Below are 21,860 nucleotides of genomic sequence, written 5' to 3' on the forward strand. Positions count from 1 at the left end.
AACAAAAACTATCTAAGTACATAAAGAGCATTATGGTTAAGAGAGAGTCATCTGCTCTCTCTAATAGTCATAAGAGTAACTGTTCTCTGCTCAGAAAACATGTGTTCTCCAAGATTTAAGAAAGAATCAAAGAAAGTAGAATAATAATGAAAAGAGTGTGCTGCCTATGGGTTTCAAGCTAGGATGCTCTCCTACTTGGCCACCTGGCCCAGTGACCTATTTCTTATTCTGGCCAGACACCATTATTATCAAGACATTAATATGAAATCAAATAAAAATAAAAAATTAAAATTGTATAGTTTGGGCATGTGACCTCCAAAGAATGTTTCAAATTTACATTTAAATTTATCTGACTTAAAGCTCCCAGACCAGCAATATCTTGTGTTGGAAATATTGTCTTGTAACAAAATAAAGTTTAATATGACTGTCTTTACAACAGTAAAGAGTTAAACTGTAATGAAAAGTTGTGGTTGCTTGCAATGTCTAACTGGGCATCATGAATAATTCTAACAGAAAAATATAAAAAATGAATTGCCCAAGGGAAGTGTCATGTATTAAACTTACAGTCATTTCTAGGCTGCTCTCTTACTGACGATAATAAAACCTGATCCCTCCATCATTTTAAGAAGCATTATATTAAATTTTTTATGGCAATTGGTTTAGTGGCTAGGACACTGCCATTTTCCTTCTTTGAAAATAAACATATTTTCCACAACATAAGTCATCTTATGCACTGTGTCCTGATAAACTCTGTGAAGAGGAGAGAAAGGGAGATAAAGCAGAAAGATGAGCACATTTTCTTTAATGTTTGAAATAACGTGAAACACACCAAGAAAATCAAATATGGGTACCACTGTTCAAAATTTTCAAATATGACTGCTCTAATGTATTAAACCAATAGTACCTGACATCAAAAGGTATGTGTGAGAGTAAAATACACAACACGGACAAGCCCTATTGGGAAAATATAGGACAGAAGATGACAGAAGCATGCTTCTAATATACTCCATAGGATCAAAAGGCAAATTATAAAACAATACAAAATCTGCAGGGAAGCATCAGAGTGAATGTATGTAATTGATTTTGGAAAGGGATAGTTTGTTCAAGCCCAATCACAGTCATTCTTCAAAGTCCATTTTGGTTGCTGACAAGATCCTACGGCTTCTATAGCTATATAGATGTAGCAATGACCATAATAAGTTCAAATATTCACTGAGTACTTAGTATTTAGGCATTGATTTTGCAGGCATTATCTCAAACAATCTTTGCAGCAAGCACGTAAGATGAATACTGTTATCCTCTTGCTCTTTACCCAGGAGAAAAGTAAGGCACAGAGACTTTGCTAACTTCAGGGTGAGTAAGTGGGAGAGGATGTAAATCCAGGCCGTCTGGCTCCAGACATGCTCCCTTAACCACTATACACTATTAATTCAATTACATGATGAATAGAAGGTAAACTTGAACATGAGGTAATTTGTCATGTGCCCAATGAGAAGATTACAAAAAATATTTTTTATCAATTTGAATATATACACATTTGAGAATATAGATACAACTATCAACTAACTGCAATTTTAGTGTGTGTGTGTGTGTCTCTCTCTATATATATGCATATATAGATGTATGTACATATAAAATACTTTATAGATATGAAATCACATGTTAGGTAAATTAGCATATTCATTAAAATATTGCCCTTTTAAACAATTTTTTAAATTATGTTAGTCGCCATACAGTACATCGTTAGTTTTTGATGTAGTGTTCCATGATTCATTGTTCGCGAATAACACCCAGGGCTCATGCAATCCGTGCCCTCCTGAATACCCATCACCAGATATTGCCCTTTTTATGTTCACGTTATGTAACACAACAATACAGGCTAGTGGTTTAGCACAAGGACTCTGGAGCCAGACTGGGTTCAAAGCTCAACTTTAGTATTTCCTACCTTGTAATGTTTGACAAGTTATTTAACCTCTCTGTTCTCAGTTTCATCATATGTCAAGTATGTAGTACCTACCTTGTCAGGCTATTAGGAAAAGTAACTGAGTAGAAATGTATGAAGGACTCAGAGCAGTGCCGGACACATAGTAACTATTTAGCTCTCACATTTTTTCCTAAATGCTTCACTCGCACCTTTGGCAGGAGGGGTTCTGCCATCACCAGCCTAGCCCTCTGATGCTGCATTTTACAGCACCTCCCCTTCTAAGTTGTTTGGGATACACAACATCCACTACTGCCACTGAAGTTCTTACTCCAAACCACAATATCCATTCACCTAATATTAGAAATGCTTGATTTGCTATTTGAGAGGTTGTCGGATCTCTACAATAAAAATACAGCATGGCTTCAAAAAGTATCTTTAAAAGCCCTGTTGTTGGTTTTGTTTTTGTTTTTGTTTTGTTTTCTTACAGCATGAGGCACTTGGAATATTCACGTCAAAATCCCAGGAATAAATGCTAAAATGGGGTTAAATGTCTTTGCCTTTTAAAAACCCAATTTGTCTGAAAGCATCCAGTGTTGTTCCAGGCAAATCTGACTTACCAAGATAGTAATTTATTGTTCCAAGTAAAATAATTGAAATAACAGAAGCAGAATTTGAGGAAGAAACTCATTTCTAAGGGATAAAGGATAATTTGAAGGAAATATAATTGTCATATTTGAGAAATGGAGTTATATCATTAATATTCAGGGATAGTGAAAATAGATCTTGGGCATTTACATTGGTTTTCACCACAATTATTAGGTTTCATTATGCAACTTGACATGATAAGTACACAGCTGTCAAATCCCCACCTTATTTGGTGCTTGTGGATATAGCTGAGAGTAGGGGAAACTACCCATGCTCAAACCAGAATTTTCTGACAAAATTCCCCATGACATATTTACTATAAAACAGAGGGGAAAGAAGCCAACTCTAAAATCTAAGCACAATTTCACTGACATCCTAAAAAAAAAGAAGTTTTCCGTGTTTATGAAGTATGTAAAAGTGTTACTGTGTATTCTAGCATGACTGTCAAACTAATTAGAAGATACCACTCATAATTAGAATGTTATTATTATTATTATTATTTTGGTCACAAGTTTGGTAACTGACATATTAAGTCCCAGGGACGACTGAGCCACTGTTACAAGCCCACTTCATGTTCTGTCAACTCTCGACTTGGTTAAGGCTTTCTCCTCCTAATGAACACAATTCAGTGACTTTAACAGAGGTCAGCATAATTGCCAAGTACTGCAGTTTGCTTTAATATAACTCTCCGAAGACTGTCCTGAAGTGGGGGGATGAGACACCAAAAGAAAAAAAGCACTTTTTCCTCCCAAAAAAGAGGTCTACCTGACTAGCCACAAAATTGACTGTTATTCTCCAAGATTCTCTGCAGGATGGTTTATACTTCAAAGTCAAACAATGTGGAAGATTTAATCATGTAACTTCACTTTTTTTGCTTGTCTTATTGAGTAAGGGACAGGTGAGGCTAGGTAGGGAGAGATAGGTAGGGGGGCTATGTGACTAGGCTCATGCAGAAGGGTACATGGCTCACAAAATCCCAGATGTGGAGAAATGTTATAGACAAGATATTAACCAGAGGGAAGGGAACACTAAGCTCCCAGTGACAACCCATTTGGGATCCCTCTCCCTCTACAAAGCTTCTTTTTCTTCCCTTTCTGTTCTCACCTTTGCTTAATAAACTCTCACTTTATTTCACTCTTTCGTGTCTGTGAGATTCATTCTTCAGGTCCATGAGACAAGAACCCTGCAACCCTGCAACATTATCAAGTGGGACAAGGGTTAGCGAAGAAGGAAATCCAGTAAATAGGGTCATTGTTTTCACAGATAGAAGCAGAACTTCAATAACATCTACATCTAACAATTCATTCCTAAGCAGGTAATATTTTATGCTCATAACCTTATATTTTGTTTAAATTTGAGAGTAGTGGGACGCCTGGGTGGGTTTAAGCCTCTACTTTCGGCTCAGGTCATGATCTCAGGGTCCTGGGATCAAGCTGCTCTCTGCTCAGCGGGGAGCCTGCTTCCCCTCCTCTCTCTGCCTGCCTCTCTGCCTGCTTGTGATCTATCTCCCTCTGTCAAATGAATAAATAAAATCTTTTAAAAAAATTTTGAGGGGCACCTGGGTGGCTCAGTGGGTTAAAGCCTCTGCCTTCAGCTCAGGTCATGGTCCCAGGGTCCTGGGATCGAGCCCCCCATCAGGCTCTCTGCTCAGCGGGGAGCCTGCTTCCCCCTCTCTCTCTGCCTGCCTCTCTGCCTACTTGTGATCTCTGTCTGTCAAATAAATAAATAAAATCTTTAAAAAAAATTGAGAGGGAAGAAATGGAAACATGAGAAGAAACAAGAGACTCAAATTTTCTTTTCACCATAAGATCACTAAGTAAATGAATAGATTATTGCATATTGCCAATAACTAGAATCTCAGCTTCATAGGTAATACGTCTTAGAGAGTATAACCATATAATTTATCAAACTAGGATATTTTTGATAGCAAAAAAGGGACAATATTAATAATTATGCTGGAGAAAACAGGCATAAAAAGGGACAATGTGGGGGCACCTGGGTGTCTCATTGGTTTAAAGCCTCTGCCTTTGGCTCAGGTTGAGCCCCGCATCCGGCTCTCTGCTCAGCAGAGCTCTCTGCTCTCTGCCTGCCTCTCTGCCTACATGTTTGTTTGTTTTTTTTCTCTCTGCCTACTTGTAATCTCTGTCTGTCAAAAAGGGACAATGTGGCTGGCTCCAGCAAATCTGAATACATGGTCACTCTCCCAAGAGTTGTTCAGATGGTACCTACATCAGTAAATTCTAAAATGATTTATAAAAGTTGGTAAATTGAATTATTTGATGAGCTATTTCAGAAATTTCCTGAGGAAATTAGCTGCCCATTCATCTCAAGAGTATACTCATTGGTTCTTCAGTTTGTTAATGTCCTTTTCCTATTATTGTTTTTGTTTGGAGGGGAGTGTGGAATTTTGTTAATTGGTTGGTTTTATTTGTTTCATTATAGTGTATAAGTTGAAAAAAACCTTTTAACCAGTGAAATTTTATCATTCCTTTGGAAACTGGTCCCAGAGCAATGGCCTGGTTTCTTTTGTAAAGACCACGGGATTTGGGGGCCAGCATATAATGCAAGGGCTCATGGTATAAATTTTAATAGTATAAGCTCTGAAGACAGTTCTGCTCATTGGCTAATACCATGGCATTCGGAGTTAGGATTCCTGAACTTTCAGAAAGTGATTTAACACTCTGTGGTTTAACACAGAAGCCAGAACAATCAAAAGGAAAGAATCCATTTATGCCACTCTTTAGTTGATAACCTTCAGTGGTTCTGCTTTGTCTTTTAGAACCCAAACAAGAATCCCACAAGACACTCTGTTCCTGGTCCTTACCTGTAGCCCTAGCCTCAACTCCCATATGGCTCTCCTCCATTGTCTCTCCAAACATCCTGGCTTCATTGAAACCAGTTATTTCCAAAGTCTGATTTTATCCAAGAGACATTTCTAGTTGTCACAAGGTGGCAGTGGGGATGGGGGGCTGTGCTACTGGCATCTGGTTGGTACAGGTCAGGGATTTTGCTAAACATCTTACAGCTAATAAGGCAGCATCCTCTGTCTCCTGCCCCGCCAGAATCATTTAGATCAAAATGTTAATAGTGCAAAGGTTGAAGAACCCTTATCTACACCTTTTCTGACACCATGTTTTCCTTAACCCCAGGCCTTGCACACACTAGTCCCACTGCCTGAAATATTCATGCTCTTCCCCTCCTCTCTTTCCTCTTTTAATAATTCCTTTTCACCCTTTGATCATCACCTTTTCACAGTGGCTTTCCGGATTTTCCGCCCCCGATAAATATTACACTCTTTCAAAGAATTACGTAGGACTTGAGAATATTAGTTACAGTTTTACGTATACTTTTATGTGTTTGATAACCCCACTCCCAACGAATCGCAGGTGAGCCGTACCATTTAGCTTGCATTCATCATAGTAGCCCCAACAGCTAGTACAGCGAGGTGAGTTATCCTTTATCACAGCGTTCAATTATTAAATGAACATTTAACAGCCTCACTTACAAAATGAGAGTAATAGAGTAATCATCTCATTAGGTTGTAAGGAGTAAATAATACACATAAACTCTGTAACACTGTGTCTAAATCACACTGAATCCAGAGAGACCGACGCTCTCTAGTTTGTGTACAGGAGACAGGATCTGTCCGCTCAGTATCAGCGCTTGCACGACCTCTTCCACGCCTCCCGTCTGCAAACGATTTTTCCCTCCTCTAAATAGTAACCAACAATTGCTGCGCCTGCGCTTTTCTGCCTCTATCGCGAACCAGGCTACCGGAAGTATTTTCCTTCTTCTCATTGGCCCGCCACTGGACAGAGTTCGTCGATACTGCGCATGCTCCACTGCAGGTTTCCTCTTCCCCGGCTCCTCCCCGGCTCCGCCCCGTGCTCGCCCTGGAGGGGCACAAATCTGCCAACACGCCTGCGCGAACGGGTGCGCCCCGGAAGCAGTTCTTTGGCCCTGTGACACGTAGCAACGGAGTCTGTTCAGGGTCTTAAGCGTTATTGAGGGGTTTGGGGGGGTTGCTGGACCTGCTGACGCCGCTACCGCAGCTTCCCCGTTTGGTGAGTGTCCCGGGCTTGTGGCGCACTGTTCGGCTTCTCCTCAGTCTAGTGCAGCGCGGCTTGGTTCGGCGGTCCTTTCGCTCAGACCCTCACTCCCTTTCAAGCCCTTGCTTTGACGCGACCCCTGTACCTCAGGCGCGGCCTTCCAGGAGTCTGCCCTTTCCCGGAAGGCCCGGGCCTTATTTTGCAAGGAGACAGTCGCACTGTCAGCGGCAGTCTGCCCTGAGGTGAGGAATCGTCTTTGTTGTTGATATTTTAGACCTCCGTGGAACCAGTTCTCCCACGCCCCTTCCTCTAACCATGGCATATCAGCTCCGTGAAGTGCAAGTGTTTTCACGACTCTTGGAGATCCTGTGCAACTCGCATCTGGATCTGTCCTCCAAATGCCGTTCCCCCAATTCCGGAAGAAATAATTTAGTGCCTTCTGAAGCTTTTTGCTTTGTACCGAAACGAATTCAGTAGGACCTTGGGTGTAAACACTATTTGCCATTTTTTCTTTTTCAGATTATTTGCAATGGCAGGGTTTGATAACTTAAACACGGATTTCTACCAGACAAGTTACAGCATCGATGACCAGTCACAGCCGTCCTATGACTATGGAGGAAGTGGAGGACCCTATAACAAGTAACTTGTCATCTTTGACAATTGTGTAGCCCAGACTGAATGAAAGCCTGTATCCTAATTGTTTGGTTCTGCCTAACACTGAAAGTGTCACCATGTCCCTTGTCAGGAATGTGATTTTTTTTTTTTTTTAAAGATTTTATTCATTTATTTGACAGACAGAGGTCACAAACAGGCAGAGAGGCAGGCAGAGAGAGAGAGGGAAGCAGGCTCCCTGCCGAGCAGAGAGCCCGATGCGGGGCTCGATCCCAGGACCCTGAGATCATGACCTGAGCCGAAGGCAGAGGCCTAAACCGCTGAGCCACCCAGGTGCCCCAGGAATGTGATTTTTCATAATCTTCCTTCCTCTCGAAAGATCTGTGACACTGGTTTGGGTTTGACAGGATTGCCCTATTTAGAATTTGGTATCTTCTGCGATATCTTCAGGTGTGCCCTGAGTGCAAAAGTAGATTGTTAAAGTACTGTTTCCTAGTAATAGTGTTTCTGCATCATTTAAGATAGGGATATTAGCTTCAAGTATCTAGAAGATAACCTGAGCGATTTCGTCTACAGAACCAGTTAAAAATTTGAAATCTTGTGATGGTTAGTTTAAGAGTTAAATCAATCCAAATTTCAGACCTTACCAATGTTAATTCAAAGGGCTTAGTGACACTGTTTAGCAGTGTTAGCTCCCTGTTATGAATCATCAGGTGATTTTTTTTTAATAGCAAGTGATAATCATCTTTATTACTGCTCATATTGAAACCTTATGGGCAGCACACACAAGTTGCCAGTTGCTGACAGTCCTTGCCAGAGGGGAACTCAAAACCTTTCAGCCCTGAACTGTTAAGAACAAAACAAAATTTAAAAACCCAGATTTTTTAATAGTCCCTGGTGGTAGTGGCAGAAATACATTAGCTGATGCTATCCACCGATCTCCTCTAGGACATAATATTTTTCGTTTCTTAGGACCTTAAAGATAATCTTATCAGTCATTTCCAATACCAGGATGGCTTAACCTTTTTTAGATGGTTCAGGACCCCTTCTGGAATCTTATGAAGATGAGGGACCTCTTTCTGAGATGTAAATGCGCACACTCAAATGCCCACCTAAATATCCGTATTACTGCACAGTTGATGTGCCTTCTGATGTTCGTCTATGAACCCTGAATTAAAAACCTCATGAAAGTCTCCCAGGATGAGGACAAGGGAGGGTTTTGTTTTGAATCAATCTGAGAGAAACATGTAGTAGTAGAACATGTTTGAATAAATAAATCTGAATGAAAGTGCCTAAGAATTCAAAAAGCAAAGCAAAAATCAAATTCAGTCTTCAGTATGGTCTGTCTTATATAAGTTGCATTTTTTATACCTTTTGACCCCTTGAGTCTGCTTAATTTGATATATTCTAAGCCCTTTTCCCCTCTAAAACCTAACACATTGAACAATGGGAATGAGCATGTGAAAAATACTATAAATCAGTTTTTTCCTTCAGTTAAATTTTCTTATATACCATCGGGGATTTATCTTCTTTGAACAGTTAATTGGGCAGAATTGGAGAAATCTTGTTGCAAAATCTCCATTCATTTATTTACTTAAGAATGTTTTTTGTTTGTTTCAATCTATGTATGAGAGGAAAATGAATGAAAGATTGGCCAGAGTGCAAAGGGCTTTGAAAAACCTGTCTCTGTACGCAGTCCTGTTTTGAACTAAATGATATAAGACCCTGCAGAACTATTACATTTAGATCACAGTCTCCTAGGTTTATTTATCTCCGCCTTTTTTTCCTGTCCTGTCCCTGTTTGCATCTCTTAAATGTGTGACTTATCTTTTCATTCCAGATATCATCCTCTCATTTTAGTTTTCCATAGGAAGGTTGTTTAGATATTTTTAGATATTTAGATATTTTGCTAAATATTCTCCCAATTCCATTGCAGCCAGATCATGTGCCAATAACCATTGCTTCAGTATGATGAGGTTTTTTTGTAGTTGCTCATATACCCATTATTGCCAATTAACAAATATGAATTTATAGATGAAGCCTAGGAAAACAGGAAGCTTAATGTATTGGCAGTAATAATCGGGTTTCATTTGTAAGTATCATTTATATATTCTTATAACAACAACAGCAGCAACAAAAAGTAAAAGGCCCTTTGATCTTAATCTGTTGAGTATTATGATTACCCTATTGGACAGGTCCCACACTCTATGCTAGATATACCTATAAAATGCCAACTACATATTTTTAAAGTATTTAAAGCCAGTATTTTTTCATCTTTGACTTAACTAATAAGAACCTATATAGAATACAATGTTGACTTAGTCTCTAAAGATTGTGTCTACCACACTATATTCTAGTTTAAACCCAGCAGGAGCAAGCCACCAATTTTCCTGACCAGATCCTTCCAGAAAATGAAAACAGTAAAATTCCATGGTGTTGTTTTTCTCACCTCGCATCTTAAAGAAGGAATGAGGGTACCACTTTTGAAGCTGTCATTTGCTTGTAGTAATTCTGTTCCTTACATGACATGAGTCTGTATGAACAGTTGTACAGGGTGGATGGCAGACCCCAGAGGATCCTTGAGACCATTCAGGGGGTCTTTAAGGTTAAAACTGTTATTATAACAATATTAAGCCACTATCTACCTTTTTAGGTGTGTTGACATTTGTACTGATGTTGTAAAAACAATGACTGGCAAAACTGCTAGTATCTGAATATGAATCAGACAAGGGCATCAGATTGTTCTAGTAATCATTGTATTCTTCATCAACACACACTTTCTGGGGTGTGGAGGGAACCAGTTTATTTGAGGATGCCCTTGATCTGGGGCCACTGGGTGGCTCAGTCATTAAGTGTCTGCCTTCAACTTGGGTCATGATCCCAGGGTCCTGGGATCGAGCCCTGCATTGGGCTCCCTGTTCGGCGGGAAGCCTGCTTCTCCCTCTCCCATTCCCCCTGCTTGTATTCCCTCTCTTGTTATGCCTCTTTATGTAAAATAAATTAATAATTTTTTTTAAAGGATGCCCTTGATGAAGCAGTAAAAATTATGCTGCTATTAAATCCTGACCCTTTAGTACCCACATATTAAAAATATTCTCTGTGTCAAAATAAGAAAGTCACAAAGGACCCCTGGTTCATACTGAAGTTTGGTGATTCTCTCGAGGAAAAGCCCCTGTGCAGTTTGTATCACAGGCTGTATCAGCTGCTCTCCATGAAAATCATTTTTATTGGAAAGAACATCCTGATAGACAAACTATGGTTATTTAGACTTGAGTACTGGGCAGATATTTTCTCAAAGATGAAATAATTGAGCTTCTTACTCAAGAAAGAAAACTGACAGTATGTGTAGCCAGTGGTTAAATTCAAGTTTTCAGGTAAAAATGAGGATTAGGGAAAACTGTCCATTACTATGAACTTTTCACCTTTCCAGAATTAACCATTTTTCTGATTAAATCATTGGTGACATTAACAAAGGTGATTTTCCTATGTTTATACTTGATGCATATGTTTTTATATTAAACATGTCAATGTTTGGAAGAGCTGAATCACCCACACTAATATTTTCTAAGCAGTGAATGTTAAAAAATCATACATAAGTAAAGCAAGTATCCATTCATAAGGCAAGACAGATAAGTGTATTCTAGTATAAAAAGTTTATTAGTATTGTTCCATTTTCTATGTTGCAACTTAAGTTTAAAAAACTACCGCTTTGAGTAATCTGAAAAGGTTGTTAAATAATTTTCCAACTGTCTGCAACACTAGATTTTCTTCAGCTATTTCAAATAAAATTGAATGCGAAAACAGATAAGAACAGTATTTTCTTTTTAAGATTTTTTTTTCTTTTTGACAGACAAAGATGACAAGTAGGCAGAGAAGTAGGCAGAGAGAGAGGAGGTAGTAGGCTCCCTGCTGAGCAGAAAGCCAGATGAGGGGCTTGATCCCATCCCAGAACCCTGGGATCATGACCTGAGCCGAAGGCAGAGGCTTTAACCCACTGAGACACCCAGGTGCCCCAAGAACAGTATTTTCTATTAAACCAGATGTTAATGAGATTGTCAAAAATATAATGCAGTGCCACTTTTCTCAGTAATTTTTTTTTTTTTAATTTGTCAGAGAGAGAGAGAGGAGCGAGAGTGAGCACAAGTAGACAGAGTGGCAGGCAGAGGCAGAGGGAGAAGCAGGCTCCCTGCCGAGCAAGGAGCCCGATGTGGGACTCGATCCCAGGACGCTGGGATCATGACCTGAGCCGAAGGCAGCTGCTTAACCAACTGAGCCACCCAGGCGTCCCACAGTAATTTTTTAGAGTACTTTTTCATAAAAATTTATGCTAATATGTAACTGGTTTATTATTACTTTGAATTAATATTTTAAACAGTTCTATTTCAATTTCTCATGTGATAAATAATGACAGATACAGTCCACATAAATAAAAAAATTTGGGTTTCCCAATAATAAATTTTAAGTGTATAAGGGGATTCTAAGAGCAGAGAGTTTGAGAACCACTGGTCTGTACCATTCTTTTTGGTTTTCCTGTTGCATACACATTCATATTCTGTCTGTCTGTCTCTTTTTTTGAGAGAGAGAGAATAAGATACAGTCTGTTTATGCAGATTGTAGAAGGCTCCTGTATGGAGCCTTTCTAGCTGGTTCATAAACTCAGAGGTAGATTATGATATATTCTAACAGATCAACCAAACAGCATATTTTACTAAATAAAAAAATGTTGATTCTTGTCCTAGTTCATTTCAGCCATTTCAGTCCTGTTGCTTGTGTGTGTGTGTCTATGTGGAAATAAATGGAAATAAATGGAAATCAACATATTTGCATATAAAAATGATAGGGGAAACGTATGTATGGAAAAAAGATACTATAGCTCTGTCCATAAGGTGGGATTTGGGGGTGATTTTTATTATAATCGGTAAGAGTTGGCCACTGGAATCAAAGTCTAGCTTTGCATCCTGGCCCACCACAGGCAAATCATTTTCACCCAGATAGCAGTTTCTGCATCTTTAGGATGGGAAGGATGATAAAATAAACCTCCTAAAGTTGTAGTGAGGTAATAGGGTATAATTCACATTAAACATTTGACACAGTAACGTTCAAATAGGTTATATGTATTTTTGGAAATTTTTAGTAAATATGTAACTATGTGTTATATATAACATTTTAGAATGAATTAATTTTAATAAGTAGTAAATATACGACATTTTTAAAGGTGCAGAAGTTTTTTATATGAAAATTAAGTCTTCCACCTCCCCATGCTTCCAGGTCCTTTTACCTATATAAGTGTTATACTATATTACATTATACTTAAACCTATGTAATTGCATGTATTGTACTTAATGTTTGTACATGTATATAAAATACATGTATACAAATATATACATACAGATATATTCTAAAAAGTGCCATCACAGTGGTACATACAGTATATACTGTTCTGAACATTGGGTGTTTTTCGATTCTGCCCACTGAATTTTTGTTTTTAAATATTTTTATTTATTTATTTGACAGACCGAGATCACAAGTAGGCAGAGAGGCAGGCAGAGAGAGAGAGGGGGAAGCAGGCTCCCCGCAGAGCAAAGAGCCCAATGCGGGGCTCGATCCCAGGACCCTGGGATCATGACCTGAGCAGAAGGCAGAGGCTTTAACCCACCAAGCCATGCAGGCGCCCCCACTGAATATTTTTTGATTATCATTCCTTATTAGTACACATAAAAGTACCTCACTCCTTATAACAGTAGTAATCTATGCCCCATTACAATATATTTACTAGTAACTGTTTGTATTGTTTTTTTGTCTTTTGCTATTAAAATAGTGTTTCATCAAAGTCTATATTACTATATAGCCAGAAAAATAAATAGCATTTTTTTAAGCTTGGATTGGACTAGCGTGATAATTAAATCTTCAGAGTCCCATTGGGCTCTCCAGAGGGCTGTGTGTAGTTGAAATTTTACTATTACTTAGATTTGCTTTTAATCAAGATGTCCAATTAATTTAAAAATTAGATTTAATTTTAAAATTTTGATATTCATGGCAGTCATTAGATTTTATATTTGTCAATAGGGAAATATAAAATGTTTAAGGGTGATTAAACTAAAGGATCTTTAAGGCTTCTTATTTCTTTTCAAAAAATACCTTTTAAAATAATTACTTTACTTCTGTATTTGTTACTGTGTAATGAGATTAGTCCATTGATAGGTAAGCCATATTTTTTCCCAGAACATGATAAAACAGGTTTTTGTTTTTTTTTTAAAGAGTTTGTTTATTTCTTTGACAGACAGAGATCACAAGTAGGCAGAGAGGCAGGCAGAGAGAGAGAGAGCAGGGAAGCAGGCTCCTTGCTGAGCAGGGAGCCCGATGCAGGGCCCTATCCTAGCACCTTAAGATCATGACCTGAGACAAAGGCAGAGGCTTAACCCACTGAGCCACCCAGGCACCCTGATAAAACATGTTTTTGAAGATACTGCTTCAGCATCCTTCTGTTCCCTATTGTTTTCATCATTAAAATAGCCTTGGTAAAGCCTCTTTTTCTACAATGCAGGATTTACTGTAGTACATATCAAATGAGGCAGTAGTTGTACACCAACTTTGAAAACTTAAAAGTGCTATTCAAGGGCGCCTGGGTGGCTCAGTGGGTTAAGCCTCTGCCTTTGGCTCTGGTCATGATCTCAGGGTCCTGGGATCGAGCCCCGCATCGGGCTCCCTGCTCCGAGGGGAGTCTGCTTCCTCCTCTCTCTCTGCCTGCCTCTCTGCCTACTTGTGATCTCTCTCTCTCAAATAAATAAAATCTTTAAAAAAAAAAAAAGTGCTATTCAAATACAAGGTGTACAATGCAATAATGTTTTGTTACATTTAGAAAGCTTTCGCAGAAAGAGGCTTGAATTTTTTCCCTATGTATTTGAAAGTGGTCATGGTTCTTAAAGAGATTTACCCAATTGCAAAAAATAACATACTACAAAGAGTCAGGAAGAATGATTACATTCAATGGAGATCCAGACTACAGTGGAAAATTACATAGCATGTAGTACAGTCTGTCATGTTATGTTTTCATTTGTAGTCTTAGGCATCAATTGTATTTCACGGTTATCTTCATATTACATATACTTACTGAAGGGGGAGAAATAGATAAAATTCTTAAGTTTTCATTTGTTGACAACCTAATGTTTAAAAGTTTGATAGTTTGTAAAATGCTTAAGCACTGTGTAAGTGTTGGTGTCATTAGAAAGATTATCTAAAAAACACAGCTTAACATTGTAGATAATCAGATCATCTTAGTTATCATTTCAGTACCATTTATGAAAACTGGCAAAGTAGCTATTCTAGGAATTGCATGACTATGACTCTGTAGCTCTCAGAGATACCACTGTTGACATAATTCTGAGAAATGTAACTTTGATTTACAGACAGTATGCTAGCTATGACTACTCGCAGCAAGGCCGATTTGTCCCTCCAGACATGATGCAGCCACAACAGCCATACACCGGGCAGATTTTTCAGCCTACTCAGGCATATACTCCAGCGACACCTCAGCCATTCTATGGAAACAACTTTGAGGATGAGCCACCATTATTAGAAGGTAAGATTGGTTGCAACAGTTCATAGTATTTTGTAGTGTCCATCTGGTCAGTGAAAATAGATCTTAGTTTGGAGAACTTGTCCTTTCCTTTAAAAGAATTGATGGTACAGAAAAAAACAGATATGAAACCACATTGAGCCACAGGGGACCAGAGTTTTTAATAGATCTCTATAAAGTGATAATTATGTTAGTATGTGAGCATTGACTTTGACTTCACATTAATGATTAAATTCTGTTAGTGGAAGAAATGAAAGGAAATAACATGGTAGTGATTATTTTACATGGGAGAAGCTGGCAAAACCAGTAATACCACTGAAAAGAATGGCATTTTTCAAACTATTCTAAAACCCATAAAGCAGTAGTTCTGTACATTTTGAGGGGGGGTTGGATACCCTTTCAAAGTCTAATGAGAGCTATGAATACTCTTCTCAGAAAAAATGCACAACTGTGCATAGAAACGTAGTTTCATATACAATTTCATATCATCCCCAGGTATTTCTGAAGCCCAGTTAGAGAACTCCTTAATGTTAATGCTGTCCATATATTCTTTGTTATGCAGCCATAGCTGAGAATGTCTTGTTTTTTTCATATCCATACACTTTTCCAGTACCAAACCAGAAATAGGATATTTGTGGAGTAAACTCCGTAGTGAGTGAAGACTGGTATTGAAGACTAATCAAAATGTCTCATATTGCTAGATTCTCTTTTGATAATGAGTGCGTCATTTTTTCTCCTGTTGCCGCATGGATTCTGGTAAACTAAAGGTGTGTCACAAATCCTAATTGACTCTTATTTTCTTTTCCTTTAGAATTAGGTATCAATTTTGACCACATCTGGCAAAAAACACTAACAGTGTTACATCCATTAAAAGTAGCAGACGGCAGCATCATGAATGAGACTGATTTGGCAGGACCGATGGTTTTTTGCCTTGCTTTTGGAGCCACATTGTTACTGGTAAGATTTCAGTTTGAACTCTAAGTGTGAGATTAGAAAACAGTCTCTCAGTGTCCCACCAGGAGCCATTTTTGAGACTCCATTTATATATCAGATCTCAAATGTATTTTGAGTGGTATTAGGTTGCTGGAATATTGTGTACCCATTCATCAATTCTCCACTGATAATAAATGTCATATAATTAGAAATAATTTTTTGTTTGAAGAAAAGGTCTAATTATTAGGGGAAAAAAAATAATGTGCAGCTTTAGTCCATCATCCCAATCCAAAATTCCTTCTTTTTAGAAATTGACATTTTTTAGCCTGTTGCTCTTTTATTTATGTATTTTAATGATAGCTTTTTTTGTTTTTTAAAATCTGTGGACTTTGTGCAGTGTTCTGTTATTATTTTTGCAGTGTGGTTTTGGTTGTTACTTTCCTATATATTATTTTAACTTATAATGAATTGGAACATTAAAGGACAAGATGTTTTACTGCCTATCTCCTATGTCCCTCTGAATGTTAAAGTATATTGGAAATGAATAGTTGTAAAGATAATTTGCTAATATATGTTGTATTTTATCTTACATCTCTGAATTAGAAGAGATAAATGATGTAATGGATAGAAGATGGGATTTTTTTTAAAAGATTTTATTTATTTGACAGAGAGAGAGAGAACACAAAGTAGGCAGAGAGGCAGGCAGAGAGAGAGGGGAAGCAGGCTCCCCACCAAGCAGAGAGCCTGATGCAGGGCTCAGTCCCAGGACCTTGAGATCATGACCTGAGCTAAAGGCAGAGGCTTAACCCACTGAGCCACCCAGGCGCCCCAGAAGATGGGATTTTTAGTCAGAAAATCTGGGCATTAGTTTAGTGCTCCTGCTCTGTCCTGGAGCAAGCTGTTTTCGTCTTTCGGCCTCCTCTAATAGATAATTTTGTGATTCCCACTTCACAAGATTGTTTAGATTAACCAAGACAGGTTAAATGGAAACACTGAAAAATTTTAAAGTGCTGTATGAGGTTTTATTATTACTCCTTTAGTGAATTCGTTGGTGAACTCAGCTGAACCTTTTGAAACTTCTACACTCTCACATATTTATACTGAGTCTTACAAAAAATGGCAAGAATTTTTTCATGTAACATATAGTCTTTAGAGGCATTCTCGTAATTGAGCTTTGTATGTCCAAAATCTGACAAACCAGGAAGTTCTTGAAATCTTCTCTGTGGACTGATTTTCATCACAATATGATCTAAATACAATGTTTGTTCATATATCTTGACTTGAGAGTACTATGACAGCAATTTACCTAACTTATACTGTCTTAACTCTTTTTAGTCATATCTTTAACAAGAGCATAATTAAGTTTTCTTTTGTTTTTTTGTTGTTGTTGTTTGTTTGCTTGTTTGTCAAAAGACTTTATAAATCCACCAACAATTTGGAAAAATAATGAAAGAAAAATGTATCTTCATTACGTTTCTCTTGCATGTTAATCAGTTTTCTCCTCCCCTCCCCATAGAACCACTGTGTCTTGCTAATCCTGCCTTCCTTTCACTTAGCTCCTTTAACAGCCATATAAGTGAAAGGTGAAATTGTTTCTGCTGTTAACAAAGTTTGCGACTACATCCACCAATGAGAATAAATTGCTTTGGGGCAATTTTGTTGGTATTAGGTGCTTTCAAGTGATGTTAGATATTGTCCAAACATTCTGCAGGTTCCATCTTGTCTCGGTAGTTTATTTGCTTAAAATCAGCTAGATTTCTTTTTCAAGAAATTTTAAGTATCTATTTCCCAATACACAGATATTTGGTTTTTCATTTTCCAGTTAGTACTTAAGCAATTCAGCAAATAAAGATACAAAATCATCGTACAATCACCTTTAAGTAGTAGATTTCTAGCCTCTACAGATTTTGATGCTCACAAATTGAGTATTTTCTTACATGTACCATTTTAGGTGAAATAAGACCAAAAAGAATTTCCTTTCTTCCCTTTAACATATAATCTCTTCTTTACCCACAGGCTGGCAAAATCCAATTTGGCTATGTATATGGGATCAGTGCAATTGGATGTCTAGGAATGTTTTGTTTACTAAACTTAATGAGTATGACAGGTGTTTCATTTGGGTGTGTGGCAAGTGTCCTTGGATATTGTCTTCTTCCCATGATCCTACTTTCCAGCTTTGCGGTGATATTTTCTTTGCAGTAAGTACTGAATTTTTATTTTGGGGATTGATTGACCAATTATCTGTAATAGGATTTATCTCACCGTCAGTTTAACATAAATCACTGATTCAGCAAACATGAGATATAGGGCCTTTTGTGAATGAGGACTGTACTACATGCTTTTCAGTGGTGAGCAGTGGAACTGACAATAAATTTTAAAATCTTTTATACCATCTCTGCTTTTATTTGTAATAAAGAATTTGACTTTTGTGTTTATTTACAGTGGCAGTAAACAAACTGAACAGTGGTGATTGTTAACTAAAATATTGCATGAAAAGATCAAGTTGTTAAAATGTTACTTACCATCTTTGATATTTTTTAGGCTATGTCTGATTTCTTAAAGATGTTGGGCATATGCTAAGTGAATCAATAATAAACACATACTCTGTGTTTGGCAGCTTTTAACTGGAAATGAAACATTCTTTTTATGGGAAGAGGCTGTTACTAACCTGCCATGTTCTCAGATGTGCTTGTAAGCAGCTTTAAGTATTAATTGTTAAATAATATTTTAGGTAAGGTTAAAAAGAAAGCTGTAAATTCCTGCTGATTAAATTCTTTTCTCATGGCCAGTGTGCAGATTCTCTCTCAGCAGTTCCGGCTCCTCCTTGTGGCTAGTGCCAGGCACAACCAACGATGCGCAGTTGTTACGTTTAAAAAGTTAAAGGAGAGATTGAGGGGAAGAGCAGGTATCAGCTGTCTGATGCTAGAGATCTGACAAGATGATGGCTTCACAGTATTCTTGCTTTGTTTAAAAATGCTTTAGATTTTCAGTGTAGAATTGTTTCACTCTTTTCATTTGTGGAGATTGGCACATATATATTTGAATTTTACAAAAGAGATTTTCTACCAAAGCAGTATTTTCTAATCAGGGCAGTTTTGCTCTTAGGGGACATTAAGCAGTGTCTGGAGATAATTTTGGCTTCCATAACTGTGGGGCATACAGAGTGCTACTGGTACCTCATGGCCGAAGGCCAGGGATTCTGCTAAACAGCCTAACGGTGAACAGCCCTTCCCAACAAAAGTGCATCCATCCAGGTGTCAGTAATGCCAAAGTTGAGAAATCTAGCTCTTAGGGTAACAGGAGCAAAATGTAATTATAAATGAGCTTTTTCTCACCTCATTGAATGTGGATGTGAATAATTGAGCATTATTAAATTCACTGTGAGGTACATTATTTTAACATTTAAAAAAAATCTCTATCATTTCTGCAGATTTGTGCAATGTGGATTTAAAATGCTTTTCTTTAGAATTGGTTATTGTTGTATTCTTACATAACTAATCTCATCTACTGCCTTTTTCCCTCCTCCCCCTGTTTCTCCTTGTCGGTTACAGAGGAATGGTAGGAATCATTCTCACTGCTGGAATTATTGGATGGTGTAGTTTTTCTGCATCCAAAATTTTTATTTCTGCATTAGCCATGGAAGGACAGCAACTTCTAGTAGCATATCCTTGTGCTTTGTTATATGGAGTCTTTGCCCTGATTTCTGTTTTTTGAACTGAATTTATCTGGCGTGTGGACATCATTGGGCCAAAAAGGACTTGAACTCTTAAATTGGACCAGCAAACTGCTACAGTGCAACTCTCATGCAGACCTAACATTTGACTGTTGGAGCAATGGAAGTAAATATGTATCTTTTGTTCACTTTTATAGAACTTTTGAATACTATGTTGGATTTATCTGCAGTATGACTAGCTTTAATTATTTGTGCTTATACAGGTAAGATTAAGAAGTGCTATTTCTCTCCTGTTCCTGCAGCCTTTGAAAAACAAATTTTTTCCTTGCAAATTATATTAAGATGTTTTTAATAGATTTTTATCAACTGTGGGAAACTAACCACAGAACTAATAATCTTTCTTAGAAACAACCCAGTCATAGTTAAGAAGACACGAGATGTATTGCAGAAATATTTTTCCAAGGGATTAGGAAAGAAAAATTGCCTATATTCTCAAGTTAGATGCACTTGGAGCAAAAAAGTTATCCCAAAGTAGAATTTTATAAGTTTGCACTTCCAAAATTTGACATTCCTTTAAATTATCTCATGGAGTTTTTGCTAAAATTCAAAGAGACAAGAAGTTCATAGTCTACTTTATTGTAGACAGGAAATGTGAACACCTGTTAAGATAAGCATTAACTAAATCGTAGTAACCCAGACTGGCTACATTTATGTGCATAGTTGGATCTTCATATTTCCTAGAAAATCACTAACCTTTTTTGAAAAAAATATTTAAAATGTCACAATTTCAGTACTGCAGTTACCAATGTAAAATGCATTTGATGCTTAGTAATTAAAATTTTCCCAATTTTAACTGCTGTTGAGTTGATTTTTACTGTTTTTGGTATCGCATTTTCTTTAACTAGTTTCTGGTTTTAACTTGTATTCCTGATTTAGCCTGAGTTTTAAGAACAGAAATTTTTTAGCATAAAATTAGAAAAAAAAGGGATTAAGTGAAAGGCAATTTGAGTTACAACATTATTTCCTTGTATTAAATTTATTTGGCTAATGTCATGCTCTCTTGTCAGAGAATCTGGGGGAAAATGCTGTACCTTGTATTTTGATCATTGGCTTTTTCTGAAAAAACTGCCTCTGATTTTGGACAAGCTCAGTTACACTTATGGGAAAGGTGCGGGAAAGGTGCCCTGTGGGGAGGAAAATGTTGCCCTTTTTTTTTTTTTTTTGGAGACTTTTAGACTAAGTAGAAAAACAAACTGATGTTTATTGTTGGTTTTAAAAGGTGGTGTTCAATCAAAAAAGGAGGTTACGTTAATAAAACACATTTCTTATAAGATCATGATTTCTAATCTCTGGAATCATGCAAATTCGTTTTTCTTCATTAACACTTAATCTAGGAATACTCTCAGTAATAATTCGTTTCTGGCTGGGTTTTCAAACTTACCAAAGTGTTTTAGAATATTTCTTACTGTAATCCATGGATAGTATCTTTTTTGCCTCTTTCAGTACAGTTTTATAAATACTGCTCTTGTTAAGGCAGATATAATGAGTGCCTTCTGTTAATATCCAGTTTTTCCTAATGAACAGGGTAGATGATGCTTTGGGAATTACATTTTCTCACTGTTGAATAATCTCAGACCATTATTTTTCAGTCAGATTCCCCAAATTGTTTTCTTACTTTTTGCTTCTCCTACCCCCAAGATGATAATTTTTAATTTAAATCAATGTTGAGAGATTTTTGTTGTTATTTGTCTTATTTAACTCCAAAGTGATTAGGTATAAAATCATCTTATATAAACAGTTACTCTATCAAAAACAGCTATATAGTGGAGTTGAATGTAATGCAAGAGGTTAGTTTTAGAGTTTACTTGGTACCTAAAGAGTCATGTATAGCCAAAGTCTCCCTTCTTAAAGTTTTCTTATGGGCACCTGGGTGGCTCAGTGGGTTAAGCCTCTGCCTTCAGTTCAGGTCGAGATCTCAGGGTCTTGGGATCGAGCCCCACATCGGGCTCTCTGCTCAGCAGGGAGCCTGCTTCCCCCCCCCCCATCTCTCTGCCTGCTGCTCTGCCTACTTGTGATCTCTCTCTGTCAAATAAATAAATACAATCTTTTTAGAAAAATACAATGTATATAGCCATATTTATGCATACTTTAAAAGCTGAAAAACTTATTTCAAAAAGTTATATATGCTGACTTTTTTCTCTGGCATTGTAGTAGATTTTTGTTTCCTCAATGAAATTCCAGCAAGAGCATCTAGCTAGGGTCCATTTTGTACCCAAAACATACATCTAACATTAAATATGAGAGATAAGTCAGTATAGCTACAAGCTCACTTAGTGATTGTCTCTGAGTAACAAACTCACTATGAATGGATTTTCAGGATCTCTCAGTCAAGCTGCAGTGTTATTTATTTATATATGCCTTTATGCCAAGGACAGATAGTTGCTTTTA

The 21,860-nt window shown here is 37.5% G+C and overlaps 1 protein-coding gene across 1 annotated transcript; it reads left to right on the forward strand.

Moving 5' to 3' along the window:
• The first annotated feature begins 6,500 nt into the window (after window positions 1-6,500).
• YIPF5 (Yip1 domain family member 5) lies at window positions 6,501-20,749 on the forward strand. The gene is made up of 6 exons (XM_080803346.1): window positions 6,501-6,633; window positions 7,138-7,257; window positions 14,637-14,809; window positions 15,618-15,763; window positions 17,756-17,937; window positions 19,291-20,749. Exons 2-6 carry the CDS (start codon window positions 7,148-7,150, stop codon window positions 19,451-19,453), a joined length of 774 nt encoding a protein of 257 aa, XP_080659472.1. The 5' UTR covers window positions 6,501-6,633; window positions 7,138-7,147; the 3' UTR covers window positions 19,454-20,749.
• Window positions 20,750-21,860: the final 1,111 nt, after the last annotated feature.

The sequence above is a fragment of the Martes martes genome (genome assembly GCF_963455335.1).
Source record: "Martes martes genome assembly, chromosome: 5".
Classification (NCBI taxonomy): domain Eukaryota; kingdom Metazoa; phylum Chordata; class Mammalia; order Carnivora; family Mustelidae; genus Martes; species Martes martes.

Excerpts from the sequence above, each read along its gene's own strand:
- YIPF5 (XM_080803346.1), top strand. The coding sequence starts at position 7,148 with ATGGCAGGGTTTGATAACTTAAACACGGATTTCTACCAGACAAGTTAC. Across the intron at positions 14,810-15,617 it reads TGAGCCACCATTATTAGAAG|AATTAGGTATCAATTTTGAC; the intron begins GTAAGATTGGTT and ends CTTTTCCTTTAG. Across the intron at positions 15,764-17,755 it reads TTGGAGCCACATTGTTACTG|GCTGGCAAAATCCAATTTGG; the intron begins GTAAGATTTCAG and ends CTTTACCCACAG.